A 20334-nucleotide genomic window follows, 5' to 3' on the forward strand; every position below is an offset into this window, starting at 1 on the left:
GATCGCTTGATCAGGACGTATCTGAGGACGGCCCTGCGATTGGCCCGGGGACGGCGTGACTGCTGTTGGTCACCGCCAATCAGCGGCGCGCGCAGCACGGGCGGCGCAATCGGGGTGGAGGTGGTGGAGGTGGTGGTGAGAAATGGGCACTTGGGCACATCGCTTGAAGTCGCTGCACATTGCTGCATGTCGCTACACATCGCTGCATGTCGCTGCATGCCGGTGTGATGCACGAATGGATATTGCGACGAACGAATCCTGCGACGAGTGAGCGGATAGACAGGGGAGGTGCAACAGGCCGATCCAGTGGGCATATCCGTTCGGCCCATCCCTGACAGATTCTCAGATCGAGGTCTGGTGCAAGGGCTCATGTGGCTCGGAAATCGAATGCAGCGACCGGAGCCGGGGAATCGAGACAGCCAAGATGGCCAGATGGTGCCAGATCATCCCACGCCGTGCAGCAGTCCCCAGGTGCAGCCGAGATGCACTTGGGCTCGCAGGGCAGGGGTGGTTCGGCGCCGGTGCCCGCCATTCGCGGCGGGTGTCTGAAAAGGCGCCTCTGCCCATCGTCCTCCTCCTTGCCAGATCAGTGTCGATCCCCTCCGTCTGACTGCCCACCATGGAGAAAATGGATATGGTAACGCTTCTACCAGTGTCAGGCCGCATTCCACATCCTCTCGCCCTCCCCCAGGCAAGCCCACCACCGGACTTGTCGTTCGACGAGCCCATGCTCATGTCCTCGTATTCGTGCCCTTCCTTCCGCTGCCTCTGCTGCATCCATCTCCCAGTCGCTGGACGAGATCCGGAAGGTCGACCGCACCAAACCCGTCGCCAAGTCAACTGCTACCAAAGGGAGGAAGACCATCGGCTCCAGGAAATCCAAGACCTTCTGGGAGGTACGATCCCTGGCAGGACGCAGGGTGCCGGCGATCGAAAGCGAAATCCGCAGACTCTCAAAGCGGCCCGCTGTGGCGAACTGCTTAAAACGCCGACAGGCCGCAGGATCTGCTGAGGGTCTTCGGAGCGAGGCCAGATCTCCGGACGATGCCCTGTCTATCGTCGTATCCCTTGCTTCTCCAGTCTGATACACCCGATCACCTTCTTTGGCCGCTGTGATCGATCGTCAATGTCCTGTGCGGCTCTCTTCCATCCGAATCCCCCCTCGGCTGCAACTCCGCTCCCCCAACGACGTATGCTATGGACGATCGCATTCCGAACGAACTCCTCGATCACCGTCCGGGCTCGCATCGACAGAGCGCCAAAGACAGAGACCCGGAAGGCACTTGGAAGCACGATCGATTCCACGAAGCCAACCCCTCCGAAAAGAAGCGGCGGGTCGTCAACCCAGCCTCCAGCCACTTTATCAGCATTCAGCGCATCGTTGCCAACGAGCAGTCTGCAGCCAAAGCGCAAAATGGCTCGGCAGCACCAAAGCTCGAGGATCTGAGGGTATCGCTGACGAGAGGAGGGGCCCGGGAAGTCAATCTCTCGAGCAAGTCTGGCGCTGTCCCAAGAATCACCATCACCCGCAACCTGAGACAGGCCGTGCTGGCCACCCCGGACGACTCGAAGAGCCGATCGAGTAACGCCCGCAACGGCCAATCGGCCAACGGATATGGGATCCTTGTCGCCAATCTGCATCCCGCGGCCACGGCCAGCGATGTCAAGGTACATTCAAGAGCCGGCGTCGCCCGGTCTCATCCAATCCGTTGCATGGGTGCATCCAAAGCACTCGTCGATTCGAATCGAGCAGATCACGCCGATCCATGCAGATCCATGCAGATCCATGCAGATCCATGCAGATCCATGCAGATCCATGCAGATCCATGCAGATCCATGCATTCACAGCTTCTCGTGCTCTACTGACGCTCCTGCCCTCGGCTCCAGACCTGCTTCTCGACCTTTGGCCAGATTCTGCGATGTGCTTTGGTTGAAGACAGCCGCGGCCGATCAACAGGCACGGCTGAGATTGTGTACCAGAGTCAGCAGAGCTGCAAGAAGGCTATCGCCGAGCTCCACGGCCAGCTTGCTGACGGTACGCCATCACAGAGCGGTAGCTCGCTGTCTGGTGATGCTGCATTCTTGAACCTGGCTAACGTTCGACCGGATGGCTTGCCTCTACCCAATGCAGGACAAATCCTCAACATCGAGGAGATCCAGCATCCCAGATCCATCGTTGGCTCGGCGCAGCCCCTTCCCCTCAGCACCATGTCCGTCAACCGCTCTGGGTATGTGCCTGCGATGCTGGACATGCATGTGATTGCAGCGAAAGAGAAGTACTCGCTCTGAGGCCATGGCACTATGTGTGCTATCGCCACTGCAGCAATCATGGAAGCTGACCGCACTGCCGTCTATCTTTGGCTGCATGGGATCAGATCGAACCGCGATTCCGTCCCGAGGCCGGCTGTTGCCGGTCTCTACTCTGACCGGATGTAAATCAAGCAGTTCATTTTGCACTTAATTCCTGCGATACTGGGAGTGGTGAGGAAGGGGTCTCCCGCTGACTTGATGCGCTTATCCGGTAGCAATTCCGATGACTTGGACATGGCGGTCACTGCCATGGCAGTCTCATCCCGCTGCGGTAGAGATTGCGGCTCCATCTGTCGATGTTGCTCTGCTGGTGGCGTGCGCATATACAGTCATTTTCACGATTGCATGGCTAATACATTTTGCGCTCGATGGGCTCCAGCCGAGGGCTCCAGCCGAGAGCTCCAGCCGAGAGCTTCGCCCAGCCCCATGGAGCTGTCGTTGAGTATGCACGGACACGGCGTCGAAGCGGGTTGGAGGAGTCGCGATCGCCCTCTCTCAACGACCGAGGCGGTTCTCGCTCTCGACATTCTTGGTGGTTGATCTCAGACCGACTCCCTGCCCCTCGCTCCAACGCCAGAATGGAGGTCCTCGATCTGCGCTCAACAATGAGTAAGGTCCAGCCTCGATTCCGCACGCCAGTCGATCCTGCCGGGCAAAACTGCACTCGATCGTTGACATGCATTCTCCTGCCATCCCAGTCACCAACGCCGAGGTGATCGCCTTCATCAAGGAAGTGGACCAACAGCGCAAAGAAGATCCCCGGCTCAAATACCAGTCGTCGTCCGAGTTCCAGGATTTGAATACGGTCGAGTTTGAGGTGAGATCCGCAGCAACCAGCAACCAGCAACCAGCAACCAGCAACCAGCAGCCAGCAGCCAGCAGCCAGCAGCCAGCAAATGTCCCAGCTCCCCGAGCGATTGTCGCATTCCTCTGCGAATCTCCTGGGAACAGTCATGCCTTGCCAAGTTGTACTAACGACATCTCGGTGGCAATGCTGCTATGACGGCGGTGGCGGCAACAGGTGCTCAAGTACGCCCAGAAGCATCCGATGTGCGATCCCTCTCAGATTCCTGCATTCGTGGCCGCTCTGGCAGAGAAGAGCTACCAGCTCACCAAGGCCGAGAAGCTGCAGCTGATCAACCAACGGCCAGTCACCCAAGTCCATCTGTACCAGGCAAGTATCGGAGGCAGCGTCTCGTTTGTGCATACTTGGCTCGAGGGATCGGAATCGCTCGCAGCCTCGGCTCATGCTCCAAGCTCCCCGGAATCACAGATCATCGAGGAATGTGAAAAGCGCCTGAGCGATGAGGACCAAGCGAATGTGATGCACCTGGTTCGGTCGATGCTCAAGTAGATGCCCAGGCACATATGCTCGAGTGGAGCCAGCGAGTGTGTCCAATACAGCCTGTTTCTAATGAATCGCTCGCTGCAAGATCTTGCTCGGGCTCTTCAGCGGCTCGCTCCTCCCTCATACGATCGGATCCGCCTGCCTTGCGCTGCTGCTACTATAGGTACTGCTGCTGCGAACCGGTGTCTGCATTTTCGCATGCGGCAAGTACAGCCTGTTGAAGAACAATGGGACACATCGACTCATTCGACAAACACGGCGTAGTCGGATCAAATCACACACCCAGTCAAGTGGATCTAATCATTTCCCTGTGTGTTCCTGGGATGAGGGAGGAAGATGCGGGGCAAAGAGCAAAATCGCCGGAGAACCTCAGCGAGCGGATTATATATCAAAGTCGTCTGATTCACACAACCCACACAGTCCACGCAAGGCATCCGTCTGTGAAGGTGTCCCGTTCGCTATAACGGTGTGCCGGCTGGATGCCCTTGCCCGTTCGATGGGCGAGCAGCCCTCCAATGCCGGCTCGAGGTGTGTTGCGCCCGGGTCATCCGGCCGAATGTGCTGGACCCAGTCGCCGAGCTCGGCGGCCCCATCCGCAACCACCGGGGCAACTCTGCTCGCTCTCAGGCGCTGGCTATTCTCGCTTCCATCCATCCGGGACCAGCCCAGACGGAGCACCATGGATTTGCATGGATTGCTGTGGATCCTCCCGGCCAAAGCCCTCTTCAGGCATCTTTCCTTGCCCTCATACCTTCACCTCACCAGCCTCTCGCGCCGCCTCGCAAGATTCCGCACCCCATACCACTTCCTCATCCTGCTCGAATCGTGCCTGGATGGCGATTCCGTCCTGCAGGTGCTGCAACACTACCTTCGACCCATCCTGCCTTGGCGGAGCAGCGACTCAGGCCGCATAGGCTCGACCGAGTTCATCTCGACCCTGCTCGGCATGGCCATCCGCAAGCTGAACCGGTCGCGAGACAGTCTGGGAGTGCCCATTGTCATCGACGTCAAGTCGGACTGGCTGCTGCTGGTCGTCCAGCACTTCGTTGCCGACTACGAGCAGCCAAGTCCTCTGGGCGAGTTCTATCTGCGGCTCATCGACGCTCTTTTGAGCGACCCGCTACCGGCACACTTTCGAACGCGGACTCTGGAAATGTATTCGTGGACGAAGCATAGCGACGACCTCGACGGCATGCTGGCATCCAAGGTCTCGCAACACAGCGTCTTTGCGGCAGAGGCCAGTGGCCGGGATTATGCCCTGCATCATCTCTTTTTGCTCTTTGGCAACCGTATTTGCAGCGACTATGAACTCGACCGGCAACTGGCACGCCTGCCCGAGCTTCCTGAGCTCGTCCGGCTGCTGGCAATGGGCGCCGATCCCCGGCTCTGCATCGACACCGAATACAACCTCGAGGACGCTGAAATGATTCTCCGCGGATACATCATGATGGGGCCCGAGCGGCTGGACTGTGTGCGGCACCTCCTCGACGTCTTCTGGAACCGGGGGCTCATCAAACCGAGCAGCCTGGGGCCGCCCTACCAAGCGACGAGTTCGCTGGCCGTCGCCTGCCGACGAGGTAAGCAACGGAGCGTGCTGTGGATGGCAGGGTAAGCCTGGGACGGGGGGCATTCTGTCGGCAGCGATGGCGGAGCCAGATTCGCGATAACTGACTGTTCTGAATGGCTTCCTCGATGATTTCATGGTTTCATGGCGGCTCATCGCTCAACAAATGGTGCGCACACTCCAACGGCTTGAACGAATGCTCAACGGTTGGGGGCGTAACGACCCAAACTCTCCGCTGTGGATTTTGTTCTTGGTTGTGCGGGCGCTCTGGACCTTCCATGAACTCGATGCCTTGGGACTCGACGGACCAAATGCCACTCTCAACCCTGTTCGCCATATACGACGAACGCATGGCCCCAGGCTATCTCGATCATGTCAAGCTCATCCTCGCGTACATCGGCAGACTTTATATCCCATCGCATATCCTCATTTCACGGCACGGGCGGTATGCCTTTGACCTCATAGAAAGCACACCGCATCATCGCAGCATCAGCACGCATATCCCCGCCACCGCCATCGGCAAAACCCACACCAGCAACAGCAACGCCGACATCGGCAGCAGCACCAACAAGCAACAGCCTCCCAGCCGAGCACGACGGAAGGGCAAAGAACTCTCTGGGCCGATCATCGACCAGCGGTCGCTCTGGGAAGCCGTCTCGAATGGACACTGGCAGGTTGCGGACGAACTACTCTCATGCCGGTTTCTGGGACACACGCGCTGCTACGACTACCTCGGCACCGCCGTTCGCAACAATGACCCGCAGATGGTCCGGCTCTTACTGGAGAAGGGCGATGACTGGATCCTGAACTGGCAGCTGGAACGGGCTCTCAAGGTCAGCCAGCACAACCGCCAGACCGAGATCGCCCGCATGCTCTGCACCAAGCTGATCATTGTGAACTGCCGCGATTCGTGAGAGGGGCTCGCCAAATATAGAGGGAGCCCTCCTGCTGCTGCTTGTGATCAAATGAACCAACCCTGCCATTGGAGCGGGCGGCCTGGTGAGCGGACAGGGCAAAGGCGAGCAAGGGGGCATCGATGCTGGCAGTGTGCTATGGACAAAAATTGTATCAATAGGCGAGGCTCGCCGCTCGACCAAGATGCCGCTGGCAACCGTCAATGTTACAACGGGCCGGTCGGGCGGGGAAGTCGGTGCACAATCCCAGACCGGCTCTGCCTTTTCCTTCTTGGCAGAGCTACTCTATTCTCGTTGCATTGACGACGGCGTGGTAGTGTAACTCGAGCTGAGCCTTGACGCTGAGGGCATTGGCTCGCAGGGTTGCATAGTCGTCCTCCAGTTGCGTTTCCATTTCCAGAATCTGCGGCAGAGTATGGCTCATGAGCATCACCAGTCGCCTCGAATCTAACATCACCACCACCACCATCACCATCACCATCACCATCACCATCACCATCACCATCACCATCACCATCATCATCACCATCACCATCACCATCACCATCACCATCACCATCACCATCACCATCACCATCACCATCACCATCACCATCACCATCACCATCACCATCACCATCACCATCACCATCACCATCACCATCACCATCACCATCACCTTCTCCTGGATGGCAGCATCGCGTTTGTTATGCTCGTCGATCTTGGCCTGGATTGCTTGGACCTCGCGCTGCGCCTGCGCATAGTCCTCCCGCAGCTTGAGGAGCTTGGACTCAGTCGATTCCTTCTTCATATCCATGTTGCGATGCAGCCGATTCAGCTTCTCGTTGGCATTTCGTAGCGCTCGATCCAGTTGCTTTAGAGGTGCGGGGATGGATATCAAGGTTTCGGGCGAAGCAGGATCGTGACAGATATCCGGATGGGCGAATGGGATGCCAAGAGTGTGAATATATAATCGTTTCGCCCTCGACTTCCAGCACCATACTTGAGCGCCGGAATATGTGCCATTGCACCAAATACCAAATATATAAAATCCATTTCGGCGGGCGGCCGGTGCAAACTCACCTGCTTTTGGATGGACAGCCCCCGCTCGTCGGTCTTGCGCTTCTCGATTTGATTTTGGAGATCGGCAGCCGAGCGACACACCTCCTCGTACTTTTTGCGCTCCGATTCGATCTCGTCCTTGAGCTTGTTGATGTCGGAAATCTCCTGTAGACCGATTTGGTTATGGTCCGTGGCGATGGTCAGACAATTTACGTTCAGTCTGCCCGCAGGATCACCCCCCCCCATCACCCTGGTAGCCCCACTCTCCTTGGTACTCCGTGAGCCGACCCGGCCGACCCACAGCTACTGTAGTCTCGATCACTGCCTGGTTTTGACCTACCGTTTTGTTGGACTTGATGTATTCCATCCGGTACTGATAATCGTTGAAGTGCTTCTCCTGTGCGTCCAGTTTCTGCATGCTGTCCCGGACAGTTTGTTCCATCTCAAGCAGCGACTGCACGAGATCAAGATAAACGTGATGCGCGCATTATTACTAGCCGTAGTTCGCAATGAATCTGGCTACACCTACATACGCGGTATGCCATCATAAGCACGCGGCTTCCGTGGACAGCACTGGTATCGACATATGGGCTCTGCTATGCCGTTTGCCTTGGCTTGGTGGACCCAGGAGCCACTGATGCCACGATGCTCCGCCTTACCCGCTTGAGCTCCTGTGGGTTTGAGATGATGCGGGGTCGTAGCCGCATCGACTCTTGGCGCACGTTATCGACTTTGAACGTCAGGTCGTCCTAGGCGCCATTGTTGGCGGTCGTGGTTTCGCATGCAAGCGTCAGTTGATTGCGGTGTGATTGCGGCGGACAAATCGAGTGGTAGCGACCATGGCCGTGGTGGTGGATGAATCCGAATCAATCGTGAGGACACAGCACAATGAGATGGCTGGATGTTCAACGCATGTGTCCATTCATCCGCTCACTCGTCCACTCTTCCTTCCTCCCTTCCCGCCGAGTGTCTCTGTCCAGCACGATCAGAGTCACGGGCCTTCCGGCGGCCTTACCAGGGCAGCATTGAGCTCGGCTTTCTCGCGCTTGACTTGCTCGTACTCGCCGCTTGCTGCCGACTCGGACTTGACGAGCTCGCGAACCTCGGATTTCAGTTGTGAGATTTCCTGGCGCTTGGCCTGGATGGCCGGCTCAGCGGCTGCCCGTTGGAGACGGATGTTGTTGACCCGCTCGGAGAGCTGAGCTTTCTTCTCGGCCAGGACTCGGCGCTTTTCTTCCAGCGACATCTGGGAGAGAGAACACACGATTGCCGAGCCGCGGGGTTCCATCGAGAAGCATTCAACAAGAAGAGATCCAATTCAAAAGGCCGGTGAGTACCGCAGATATGCGAGACGGTCATCGGCTGGGCTTGACTGCTCTGCCGATCGGTCGGCCAGGTTGTCGCCGGACCGTCCCTCGCATCTATGCCCACCTTCTCTTCCTCGTGCCGATTGAACAGCTCGATCTTTGAGTGCCGGAATCGAGTAAAGTTGATGAGACAGCTGAGCAGGAACACGAATCGCTTGGCCGTGGGACGGACAAAGTCGCTGTAGCTGAAGTCGACGGCACCGATGCTGACCATCAGCTTTTGTCTGCAGAGTCGAAGAGCCAGGAAGGCTGGGTGAGTCGTCTCGCCATGCCGGGCAGTCGAATCAAGCGATGCGGCCACATATTGGCAGAAAAGCTACGCTGTGCCGCCGAGAGGGATCTGCCCCCGCACCGGGCAAGTGCAGCCGCATCATCGGCAGGGACTCACAGGTGCTTGAAGAAGGCGATGGTGGGCAGCGATTCTTGGTGAATATCGGGATAGTCCAGAAACTCCAGGGTCTCGTAGTTGGGCTGTGCGAACGAGTCCCGGTTGAGACCGGTCAGGTAAAAGGAGAAGCTCTCATAGATGGCTTGGGCACGGACGGCGGTGGGCTCGGTCAGGTCCCGTTGCTGGGCCTGGATCTTGAGTTCGCTGAGGCACTCGAGCAGCTCCTCCTGCGGCAGGGTGGGCCAGATAAACTGGTAGTTTGCGGCAGCGAGCATGTTGAGCAAACGACGGTGGTGGAGAGAGGGAAAGGCGAGGCAGCGGAAGTGAGCCCGATGGATATGTGCCGGCGATGGGGTCGATGGAGCTGGTTCGGGCGAGGGAGCGAAAAACGGCCGAACCAGTTCCCAGGCTGGCCACCAATTTGTCCGTATTAGGTCAGGACACACACGTGGGAGATTGTGCCAGGACGGATTTCGATTGTCGACAACGCCAGCCAAGCTGTGGAAGGATCAAGACTGGACCACCACTCGCTGTTGGAACTGCATGCAATCAACATGGGCGGACGACGAGCTAGAGGTACACTCTTTTTATATTTCCATTCAACAGTGAAGTATTAAGGCGAGGGAGTATTCCCAGAGGAGTCTCGAGGCACCCCTTTTGAGACTCGAGGAAGCTATATGGCATAGAATGGAGAGAGAGGTCTACGGCTCTCCACGACCGAGGGCAGAGACAAGCGCATCGCAGAGTATCACGCAGCCAGGCGGATGCGCTCCACAAGACGCCACGGAGGCGCGGTAAGAGTTGTTCCCCGCTGAGACGTTTACTGACAGACGAAAGCGCCAGGCAGGCAGGAAGTGCCGGAGGGGCAGGTGCCAATGGTGATCCAGGTACCGGAGCAGACCAGGACAGTGTTGCCGGTACCGCAGGCGTAGCCGGAGGTGCAAGCTTGGCCGGGGCTGGGGAGCGAGCCGGTGGGAGAGGGCGAAGCCGAGGTGGCCGGTGTGGTTGACTTGGCGGGTGTGGTAGTCGGCTTGGTGGTAGTAGTAGTCGGCTTGGTGGTAGTAGTGGTTGACTTGGCCGGGGTAGTGGTGGTAGTAGTAGTTGTGGTGGTGGTGGTGGTGGTGGTAGTGGTAGTGGACGAGCTGGGGGCAGCGACGGTAGTGGTAGTGGTGGGAACAACCACGGTGGTCGAGCCGGTCTCACCGCCAACGCAGTAGCCAAACGATGCGATCATCTGGTTGGTCAGATCCAGGTTGTTGCACTCGCAGCGGTTGTAGACGCCGAGGGGCTGGGTGGCGTCCGGGTAGCAGGGGTTGAGCTGGATGTTGTAGTACTGGTTGTCCAGACAGTACTGCTGGCAGGTGTGCTTCATGTTCAGACAGAAGGTGGTGGGGTCGGCGACCGGGGTCTGAGGTGTGCAAGCCTCGGCGGTAGCGAGGAGAGCAGCGGCAGAGGCAACGGCAAAGGAGATAAACTTCATGGTGTCGGAGCAGCAGAGATGCAGGTCTGGGGGGTCTGAGACGACGCGGCAGAGAGCGCAGATTGCGATGAGGCAGGCGGACGGCGAGAAAGAGGGGGTGGATCGACAGGCAGCATTTATATCGACGCACGGGCAGCCGGGTGTGGAAAGGACGATGGGAAGCTGATGCGGCGTGATTGCCCCATGGGGACGGCAATGCCCTTGGCGATCACACGGGCAGCGGCTTCCGCTGCTGCCGATTCGATTCTGCCCCATTCCCCTCTCCGCGTCACTTTCTGTCCTTTCTCACGCGAGCAGCGGTTTTCCCGCAGGAGGCTTCTGTGGGGGTCGGTCAGGCGAGGAGCACAAGCGGCCCAACGGGGGAGTGCAGCGACACTGGTGAGCAGACCGGCAGAAGCAGAAAGCGCATGGGCTGCCGAGCGACAGCCGACCGCAAGGACATGGGAAAGGCGAGGCGCAGGACACGCGACCAGAAGGATCCGAGCAAGCACACCCAAGAAGAAAGGTCCAGGTGCCCTGGGCGGCTGAAGGCCAGACACAAGCGGGCTGGCAGCACGGACATGCGACTGTGCCTGGAGCACAATCAGGCGAGGACCGCGACAGCAAGGCGCCAGGATCGCTGGCAGCCAGTCGACCGATGGGCTCATGGGGAAAGGGCGAGGATGACTTTGGGCCGAGAGACAGCGCCGGTGGGGAGCAAACGGGAAAGAGACTGGTCAGGAGGTGCTCACATGCCCCGCGGCGAAGGCAACGGCCATGGTCGTCACAGAGGCCCGAGCCCCGGCTGAGGCGGCGACGGAGGGGGGTGGGTGCTGACCATGTCGGTCGCCAGGAGCGCAAAAGTTGCTCGGATAGGTGCCCCGGCACAGACGACCACGGCGGGCAAATGGGAAAGACGACGGATCGTTCCGACGGGGTCAGATGCGCGGGAGAGAACGGCTGGGACGCAATGCAATGCAATGCAACGCAATGTAATGTAATGCGATGCAATACGAAGCGACATGAGCCAGAGGATGTGAGGGGAGAGCTGGAGCGAGTGCAACCCCGAGAGCACCTTGGGCGAGGACAAAAACGTGACGGAGTGGCCCACCAAGCGGGCAAAGAGCGCACTGGCCACGAGGACGTGCTCACGAGACACGCGGACAAGCCCGTGCAGCCGGCGACACAGGTCTGTCTCGATGGACATACAGACATGTCTCGATGGACATACAGGCCTATGTCTGCCGAAGCATCGGGACATTGAGACTGACGATCCGCTGGCATGCATAGATGGATGCATAGATGGATGCGTTGCTTGGTGCATAGATGGATGCATTGCTTGATGCACTGCTTGATGCACTGCTTGATGCCCATTCACTCGTCCCGCCCCAGTGCCCGTGCTGAGCAGATCTGCTGACAGCCAATTGCCCCCAACTTGCCCGCGATCCGCGCCAGGTTTCGGCGGCGCGCGATTTTTGCGAGCCAATCCCTCGGCGCTTTCATCCGCAACAAGACCCCGTGCCGCGTTCCCGGAGTGGGGACGGCGTGACCGCCGCGGTCACGAGGGCCCGGCCCGCCAGCCAAGGCTACCCACCCGCGTTCCCACGCCGGTCCGCCGGCCCAGCCCATACAGCCGCTGTGCATGTAAATGTATTCGCTGCGTGCAACCAGGTGCTGAGGGCCGCGCTGGCTTTGTCCGGGCTGTGGTCCTGCTGCTTGCCTGGCAAACCTACCGGGAGGCAACGTTGGCTGCTCCATGGCTGCTTTGTTCGCCAGTCGTCGCTCTTTGCGCTTTCTGCAGTGTCCATTCGGACCATCCGTGGCCCCATAAATATCGCCGGTCGCCTCTCCGTCTTTCCCGGTGTGACTCTGGCCCTTTCGTTCTGCAATTCCATCGTCGTTGGCCGGTAGCTGGCTGCTGTCCCTTCCTCCCATCGTCCGAGTTTGCGCCAACCTTCCTTGCTCCTCTCCTCCATAACCGCTTTCGATCCACAAAATGCAAGGCCTCGTTCCTATCGCCGCTCTCTTGGCCGCCGCTGCCTCGGCTGTCCACGGACATATGACCGTCAAGAGCCCACCTCCTCGCCAGCTGCCTCCCGTCTACGGCGGATATGTATGCACCCTGTCGTTGTCGTTGTCGTTGTCGTTGTCGTTGTCGTTGTCGTTGTCGTTGTCGTTGTCGTTGTCGTTGTCGTTGTCGTTGTCGGCGCTTCATTGCGTCTGTTCGGGACCAGCATTTACTGCTCTCAGTCTACCTTGCCTTTGCATATCGCGTCGTGCTTATCCCGCCGTCACCCATTTCGTCCTTACATCCTCAGATTGAGCCCTATGACTACAACATCCTCAATCCCCTTGACTCCGCCAGCGGCCGCACCTTCCCCTGCCAGGGCAAGGCTCCCGGTCCGGTTCTCACCACCCTGAATGCCGGTGGCAACGTCACTGTTACTGTCGGTGGCAACTGGCCCAACCCCGCCTACCACAGCGGCGGCCACGTCCAGATCGCCCTTTCCTACAGCACCTCTCTCAACTACAGTATGTCTCTGCTCGGCGAGCGTGCCAGTTTGATGCCGTTTCGCTCACGCCATCGATGGAAGGTAGCCCCACTCCCCGGCTGATCGCGAGCCCCATCAACTGACCTTGCCTCTCGCGCCTCCAGATCCCTCCGACTGGGTTGCTCTGTTCACCGCCGCGCACGGCACTTGGGATCCCACGCCTGTCCAAGGTATTGCGGCTTTGGCAGCAGAATCCACCCCATCCGCATCTCTCTCTCTCGGTCACCGGTTCTGACGCCTTGGGCTCGTGTTCTGTTTATGATACGCCAGAGGGATATCATTTCAACGTTGCCATTCCCAGCGGCATCCCCAATGCAGCCAATGCGGTGCTTTCCTGGGTCTGGATCAACGCCGTCGGCAACCGCGAGCTATACAGTGAGTATCGAGACAGGTTCCCTTGGGCGACTGCCAGCAAAGCTGCAAGCATAACCGCCGAACCAAGCCCCGCCGTTGCCTCAACCGGAACTGACAATAGACACTCCCCCCCTCCTCATCCACACTTTCTCAGCCTCCTGTGTCGACGTTGCCATCACCGGCGGTAGTGACTCGTCCTCGGCCTCGCTCGTTGGCCCGCAGCTCTTCATTGCCAACTACCCCGGCTACCCAACCATTCCCGAGATGGTCGTTGGCGTTGATGATGGAACTCACTATTTGAACGACCGCCCAACCATCACGGTCCGACCTGGTCCCCAAACCGCCACCACGGGCGCTGCGAGCTCGACCGTCAAGCCAACCACCACCACCACTACTACTACTACTACCACCACTACCACCACTACCACCACTACCACTACCACTACTCCGGTCAAAACTACCACGACCACTACTACTCCCGCCAAAACCACCACCACCACGACCTCGGCCAAAACAACTACTACCACGACCCCGGTCAAAACCACCACCACCACCACCACCCAGAGCCCTGCTCCCACCACGAGCACCTGCACTACTCCGGGCTCGTACTCTTGCAGTGCCGCCGGTACCGCCATCCAGGTTTGCGACTGGAGCGGCAACTGGGTCACCATCGGAACGTGCTCCAGCGGCACCAAGTGCACCTCCAACTACATCTGCGCTTAAGCGCCCGGGTGTGTCAATGGGGAGGAGCGACTGTATCCGCGGCTTATTGCCGTGGGGATGTGTGGATGATATCGCTCTGGGATGCCGCTTCCCCTACCCTTGTGCTGTTCCCTCGTCTGCATTACAAAAAGATTCTTCCCCTGACTGATGGCTGCGACTCTTCCCTCCTTCCTTCCCGTGCCCTGGCTGCTCTGTAATCTTTGTAAATCGGTGTCGAGCGGCGGGTGGGGGCGTTCATTCTTGAGCCAGCCGAGTGCCTCTTTCTCTTTCTTTGCCCATCCGACCTCTGTGTATTCTTGTTTCTATCGCTTTCCAACGCTGCCGAATCTTCTAATATAGCCAAGTATCAAGTGTCTTCTATCCCATCTTTGCCTCGCCACATCGAGTCAGTCCACGGACTCACGAACGTGCAAACAACGTAGCTCAGGTTGTATTTCTCTTTTTACATAGCCATCAGGACAGCAGAGTCAAATGCAGACAGCAAATATCTCAATCTATAGCGCCATGCCCAATGCTGACGAATGTTGACGACGACGCATATCCAGACTTGCCCATGCATCCATCTGGATATGGGACCTTGGTGCTCGCGATGCAGCAAAGATCACACATCGGCAAAGAGGCCGGGTGCTTTTCTTGAAGGTGTAGAAGCAAATCAAAGACGGTGTGTGTATAGGAGGGAGTGAGGGCAGGGGGCAGGCGCTGCTGCTGCTGCTGCTGGGACCTTGGACTCTGGGGCTGGGGCATTGGTTCGGCGCCATGGTTGGCCGAATTTTGCCGAATTTTGCCGAATTTTGCCGACATGATCGGATGAGGGCGAGCTAAGGTAATAAAATGCAGTGGCGGCACCGTGGTGGTTTCTTGTGGAGATAGAGCGAGGAAATCGGAATAAAGTGTGCAGCGGAAGAAATCGATAGAGGGCGAGAGGCTCGGTTCGCCACAGCCCTTGTCTTGGGAGAGAGGGGCAGCAGCCGCTTACAACTTGTCCTCGAGATCGATTTGGTCCAGGGCCTCCTCGATTCGCTTGACGTGCTTGATGACCGAGTGGAAGAACGACACGGTCTCGTTGGCGGTCTCCTTGCGCTGGCGCTGCTGCGAGAGCTTCTGGGTGCGTTCCTCCAGATCCTTGAGGAACTGGTTCTGGAACTGGTACATGGCCAGACGCAGGACCCGTCTAAAGGTTTTGGCGATGCGGGTCTTGTTGGTCTCGGCAAAGCGGGTGCGCTCGAGGTGCTCGACCATCTTGGTGCGGACTTGATTCTGGACGGTCGCCTTGACGTCCGAAAGGCTGTAGGCGATCAAGCCAACGCCTGTGGGTGGTGGCAAAGCAGGTTAGAATCAGCGAGTCGACAGGCTCAATGCAATGCTACCCCCGCGTGTGCCGCCGTCGGAGCCAACACATCCCCCGTAGCCAACATCAACAGTCACGTCATCCGATTGCCAACGTCAGCAGAAACGCCACCACGACCACCGAGCCCACCCGACACCGACCTGCAACGCCAAGACCCGCAAACAGCAGCTTGGCCAGACTCGGGTTGCCCGCCAGCTTGAGGCCAGCCTTGTATCCGATCAGGCCACCGAGGGCCATGCCCACGCCGGGCACGTACGACTGGGCAATGTCCAGCTTGTCGCGCAGATCGAAAAAGTCGTCCAGCTCCAGCGGCAGGGTCTTGATCTTGTCGTCGTTCAGCTCGCCATCAAAGGCACTGGTGACGACGCCAAGATCGATCTTGGGCGGCTGGTCCATGCACTCGGCCGCCAGCTTCTGGATCTCCTGGATGCAGCTGAGGGCGCTCTTGCTGGCAAACTCCTCAGCCTTCTTGATGCGGTGGGTGGCGAGTTTGTAGATCATGTTGCGCAGGTCGCGGGCATACTGCCACATATACACGATGCCGTTCCACTCGAGCTCGTCGGTGTAGGACTCGAGGTCCTCGGCGAGGCCAGAGAGCTGCTTCTCGCAGTAGGCCTCGACCTGGCTGCCGGCGTCCTCGATCACCTTGTCGACGTCGTCAAAGTATTTTTCCTTGATACCCTTCATCATTTCGTACGACGGCAGATTGACGTCCATCTCGTGGGCGAGCGAGTTGAAGGTCTCCTCGGCCTGATCGTTGTTGAAGGCCGAGATCTTGCGGACGTCGGCGAGGAGGTTATGCAGGTAGATCTTGGCCGGTGCCAGTTTGGAGCGCGCACGCTTGTCGAGAATGAAGGATCGGAGGCACTCTTCCAGACGCACAAAGTCGTCCAGGGATGTGTTCTTGTATTTGGCAGGCTCCGCGACGATCGGCTCATGGACCTTGCCCGAGGCAGCGTCCTCGAGCGCCTTCTGCTTCTCGAGATCGTGTTGCAGGGTCTGGCGGGCACTGACAAAGTGCACCAGCGACGAGGCGTCGCTGAAGGTGTTGGGGGAGATTTGGCGGATCTGCTCGAGGATTTCGCTTCGGCAGCGCTCGGCCCGACGGATGGTGTCGAACTTGTTGACGACGATGAAGATGTAGGCCTTTTCCTTGCCGGCGGTCTGCAGGAACTCGCGGCCCTGAGATCCACGATGATACAGCAAAGGCAAGGCGATGCCAGATCATACCCACAGGATGTGGAGAGTCGAGGGGGCCGGGCAATCGCAGACGGTGTCCAGAGCAATTGCAGTGCGATCGAAAGGTTATGGAGAGAAATGGTGCGATTAGTCCCTGAAGCGGCGACTGAAAGGCAGCCCAGCAGCGATCGGTCGTTGCCGAGATGGACTGACTCGGTGTGTCGGAGATGATGCTCATCCTGCAGCAGCCGTGCCAGGCAGCTTCCTCCCCAGGCAGCTGCACTCCTCTACACGTACCGAGAGCGTGAAGTGGTTTTCGGCATTAACGACAAAGACGACAACGTCAATCTCCTCCTGCTGTGCAAACAGCGCCGTGGTCTTGGTGGTGTCGATGTTGAGGCCGGGCGAGTCGATCAGCGAAATGTCGACGATGCCGTTGTGGAGCAGGGTGTGGTCCTTGTGCCGGTTGTCGCGGCAATAGACCTTGAGCAGCTCAAAGTTCTCCTCATTCTCCTCGACAGTGTCGCGCAGATGGCGAATGTCCAGGCGGGTAAAGGTGGTCGAGTCCAGGCGGTTGTAGCCTTCGGGATCGTGGATGCCGTGGACCTCCTCGATGCCGTCGTTCTGCTCTGCATCGACGACCTCGCAAAACAGGGCGGTGCAGGGCTGCTGGTCGTCCGGCACGACCTCGCGGCGCAGAACGGCGTTGACAAAGGTGCTCTTGCCGGCGTTGAGATCGCCGGTGACCAGCACTTTGGAGCGAGTGTCGGTGATACGGTTGTGGAGCTTTTCGAGATGGGCGAGCGACTCCTTGAACTTGACGTCGAGCAGCTGCGAGATGAGGGTGATGTCGGCGGTGCTGAGCGAGTCGGGGTTGTACGAGTAATTCTTGAGGTCGAGCTGCAGCACTCGCAGGGGGTCCTTTGGAACCAGGACTCGCGAGTGGGAGACCGACGCAGACATGGTCGGGGTCGGCGCCCGCTGCGGGGATGTCGACAGCGAAGGCGAGCCGCTGTCCACGATCATGGACGAGCGTCGGCTCGTCTCGGTCCTGGCGGGGAGCGAGGCGGTCGGATACCGGACGACATACGGGCTGGTGCTGGGCCGGACCTCCTCCAGAAGGAGCCTGGTCTCCTGGAGCAGGGACGAGAGCTTGGCCTTCTTCTCGCCGTAGAGCTGGGCCTTGACATGGGCGGCGACGTGATCGGCGTTGGAGGGGGCAGCCATGGAGGCGGTCAGGTCCACCTGGGTGAAGGACGACGACAGGTCCTTGAGGGAGCTCAGGGCCGAGGAGACGTTGGAGGAGATGGAGCTGGCCAGCGATGCAGTGTCGAAGAACTTGGAGTCGGCCTTATCGCCGGCATCAACATGGTGCTTGGCGACGGGAGGCTGGGGCAGTTCCGACTGCTGGTTCATTGCGGCAGGGAGAGGACGGCGGCCTGGCGAGACAGAGACACACGGACAGAGGCAGACAGAGGCAGACGGCAGCAGGCCCGATCGAGGGAGGCCGAGAGCGCAGGCGGGGGAGAGCGACGGGGATGCGGATGGCGAGCGAGCGCAGGAAAAGGCATGCAAGCGCAGGAGATGGCATGCAAAGGCCGGGCTTGCCCGCAGGACAGGAGGATCGGCGACGCCAAAGGGCGGCGGGCGCGGAAGAAAAAAATAGCGTGGCTTGACCTTTGTGTGTGTGTGGTTGCGCCGCTGTCTGTGTGGCCGGCTCAAGCTGGCCGAGACGCCAACACCGCCGTGCGACGCTTGTGTCCGGTTGCACCAATACAGCCAATCAGCGCTCGTGTGTGTGTGTGTCAAGTCCGATTTCGGACAGTCGAGCCGGATCGAGCCGTGTGGTTCTGTCTGCAGCGCCACGCTCCGGCATCGCCACGAGATCGACGAGTGCATTCGAGACCACGCTTCCCAACCAACTAAAACGAAGCAATGATCAACCAGGACTAGAAACAGTCGCGCGACCAGCCACAGGGGCTGCTGGTACCAGAGATGACAGGCACTGTTCCGGGGTTTCTGGATTGACTGTATATTCGCGATCCGCTCCATCCGGTCCGCCCCCATTCGCTATCGCTTTGCAGTGCGTCTGGTCGACTTGATCCATGCTCCGCTCAGATGCGGTCGTGGTGGAAGGAGAGTTTGAGTGTATCCAACTCCTTGAGGTAGCTGTCGGTGCGTCAATGGGTGCAGTCGTCAGAGGTCACATCCACAATCACAGCCTTGGCGCGGCCTCGCCGTTGATATCGGGGCTCGCATGCACTCTCCTTACTCTTCACGATCGCGCTCCAGCAGCTCGCGCAGCTCAGCTCTGCGGAGATCGATCATTTCCTTGTTTGCCAACATGATCTCTTCTCGGGTTCTGTTTCGAGTGAGGACGGAGGTGGGAATGCAGGCCGATGCCGCGTGAGCATTTTCGGCATGGAGCTGCAAAACACGGACGAGGAAAGGAGGACCACTCCGTCGCGGATGCTTGAACGGATTTTCTCGCCCAGCGCCATTTGTGCCGATGTTTCCTAATCCCGCCATCCACGACGACTTACTCTTCTTGCAGCCGGCGGATATCGCTCTTCCAGGATATCATCATGGCGTTGTCTTGCCACTTGGCGACAAAGGCAATCACTCGCTGCCTGCATAGTATTGCAGTGAGCAACAGAGGCAGTGGAAGCAGCTTGTCGCAGACATGGTCGCGTTCGATGCCATCGGCTGCCATCAGGTGTCATTGGCTGCCAGCACGACAGAAACTCGCAGAAGCAATCGTGACGAGCACACCCATCGTCGTCGCTGTGCCTGTCGATGTCTCGTCACAAATAGGTCCAGGTTTTGGACAGACCTGCGGTCAGCTTCTTTCTGATGCGACAAGCGATTTTCTTCCTGGATGGAAATCAGGAGCGGGAAGCAATGTGAGAGAGCAAGAGACTTGTCCGCGTGTTTGGGTCCATTTCTTTGGTGGCATCGCACTCGACAATGTTGCTTGGTTTCTGCTGGTCAGCTCCAGATTGTTACCTTGACGAGCCGCTCAAAAGCCTGCTCGGCTCGCTTGCTTGCGCTGCTCTGTGTGCTTCGGGGCTGGGTAGCTGCACTCATTCTGCAAGTATCAAGGCTTCTTGGCGATTCGGGGGGGTTGTAGGGACGAAGAAGAGGAGGAGTGGGAGTGGGAGGGGGACTGAGGAATTGGATCCTTTGAAGGGTGAGAGGAACAAAGAGAGTGTGTGAGAAAGCGCGAGGGATCCCAGGTTGGCCTCTTGGATCTTCGCCAATCCTGGGATCGCAAGATTTTCAGAGGCAGCGCTGATTGAACCGTTTCTGGAGAGATTTCTCGATATCAGAATCACGACCGAAACAGAATCATGCACATCGCCGCTGGAATCTCCACGCCACTGGGCCCCCTGCGAATGTCAATGCCAGGGCCAATGCAGCTGTATTCGATGGGATGACTGAGAGCAGGGCAGTGGATACAGTAGACAAGTGCATGTGTGTGTGGATGTGGATGTGGATGTGGATGTGGATGTGGATGTGTACAGGCAGAGGTTGGAGATCAAGGGAAGCAGAGACGATCCGATAGAGGATACTCGCTAGACAAACAGACATCGTTACAATATACATAGCGTGGGAGAAGGGCAGGGTGCGCAGGTGTGCGTAATGTGTGTAGGGCGAGAGAGTGGTGAGATTGGACCGTGGAACAGAGGAGTGGGAGACGGTTGAGCGAATGGCGCAGGCACAAAACGCAGTGCGGGAGAATCACGAGTGCTTGGGGGTCGGGCCATTTCTAGAGGCCAGGAAGAGC

At 58.6% G+C, this 20334-nt stretch overlaps 7 protein-coding genes across 7 annotated transcripts; 4 read left to right on the plus strand and 3 right to left on the minus strand.

Annotated features, from left to right (window-relative positions):
* The first annotated feature begins 164 nt into the window (after positions 1-164).
* Positions 165-2719, plus strand: BJ171DRAFT_515152 (uncharacterized protein). The gene is made up of 6 exons (XM_053111900.1): positions 165-637; positions 789-896; positions 1255-1668; positions 1888-2035; positions 2132-2228; positions 2376-2719. Exons 1-6 carry the CDS (start codon positions 620-622, stop codon positions 2434-2436), a joined length of 846 nt encoding a protein of 281 aa, XP_052964268.1. The 5' UTR covers positions 165-619; the 3' UTR covers positions 2437-2719.
* Positions 2720-2766: 47 nt separating this feature from the next.
* Positions 2767-4111, plus strand: BJ171DRAFT_515154 (HRDC-like protein). Its single transcript, XM_053111901.1, has 4 exons — positions 2767-2919; positions 3009-3127; positions 3332-3484; positions 3584-4111. Exons 1-4 carry the CDS (start codon positions 2889-2891, stop codon positions 3662-3664), a joined length of 384 nt encoding a protein of 127 aa, XP_052964269.1. The 5' UTR covers positions 2767-2888; the 3' UTR covers positions 3665-4111.
* Positions 4112-4156: 45 nt separating this feature from the next.
* BJ171DRAFT_515156 (uncharacterized protein) lies at positions 4157-6254 on the plus strand. Its single transcript, XM_053111902.1, has 2 exons — positions 4157-5235; positions 5583-6254. The coding sequence occupies exons 1-2, from the start codon at positions 4215-4217 to the stop codon at positions 6134-6136; spliced, it is 1575 nt and encodes a 524-aa protein (XP_052964270.1). The 5' UTR covers positions 4157-4214; the 3' UTR covers positions 6137-6254.
* A 14-nt stretch (positions 6255-6268) lies between these two features.
* BJ171DRAFT_601117 (Nuf2 family-domain-containing protein) lies at positions 6269-9316 on the minus strand. Its single transcript, XM_053115066.1, has 8 exons — positions 8933-9316; positions 8609-8768; positions 8193-8423; positions 7837-7926; positions 7518-7631; positions 7199-7342; positions 6795-6989; positions 6269-6539 (listed from the first exon to the last, which is right to left on the minus strand). The coding sequence occupies exons 1-8, from the start codon at positions 9205-9207 to the stop codon at positions 6417-6419; spliced, it is 1332 nt and encodes a 443-aa protein (XP_052964271.1). The 5' UTR covers positions 9208-9316; the 3' UTR covers positions 6269-6416.
* A 2955-nt stretch (positions 9317-12271) lies between these two features.
* BJ171DRAFT_187243 (uncharacterized protein) lies at positions 12272-14371 on the plus strand. Its single transcript, XM_053106136.1, has 5 exons — positions 12272-12504; positions 12710-12923; positions 13048-13113; positions 13214-13318; positions 13452-14371. The coding sequence occupies exons 1-5, from the start codon at positions 12388-12390 to the stop codon at positions 14018-14020; spliced, it is 1071 nt and encodes a 356-aa protein (XP_052964272.1). The 5' UTR covers positions 12272-12387; the 3' UTR covers positions 14021-14371.
* Positions 14372-14906: 535 nt separating this feature from the next.
* Positions 14907-18150, minus strand: BJ171DRAFT_187251 (uncharacterized protein). Its single transcript, XM_053106137.1, has 3 exons — positions 16845-18150; positions 15509-16550; positions 14907-15327 (listed from the first exon to the last, which is right to left on the minus strand). The coding sequence occupies exons 1-3, from the start codon at positions 17961-17963 to the stop codon at positions 14993-14995; spliced, it is 2496 nt and encodes an 831-aa protein (XP_052964273.1). The 5' UTR covers positions 17964-18150; the 3' UTR covers positions 14907-14992.
* Positions 18151-18574: 424 nt separating this feature from the next.
* On the minus strand, positions 18575-19634 carry BJ171DRAFT_601121 (uncharacterized protein; the record flags this gene model as incomplete). Its single annotated transcript, XM_053115067.1, has 5 exons — positions 18575-18716; positions 18820-18909; positions 19091-19177; positions 19381-19421; positions 19554-19634. 5 exons carry the CDS (start codon positions 19632-19634, stop codon positions 18662-18664), a joined length of 354 nt encoding a protein of 117 aa, XP_052964274.1. The 3' UTR covers positions 18575-18661.
* Positions 19635-20334: the final 700 nt, after the last annotated feature.

Source organism: Polychytrium aggregatum (genome assembly GCF_025602895.1).
Source record: "Polychytrium aggregatum strain JEL109 chromosome Unknown BJ171scaffold_33, whole genome shotgun sequence".
NCBI lineage: Eukaryota > Fungi > Chytridiomycota > Chytridiomycetes > Polychytriales > Polychytrium > Polychytrium aggregatum.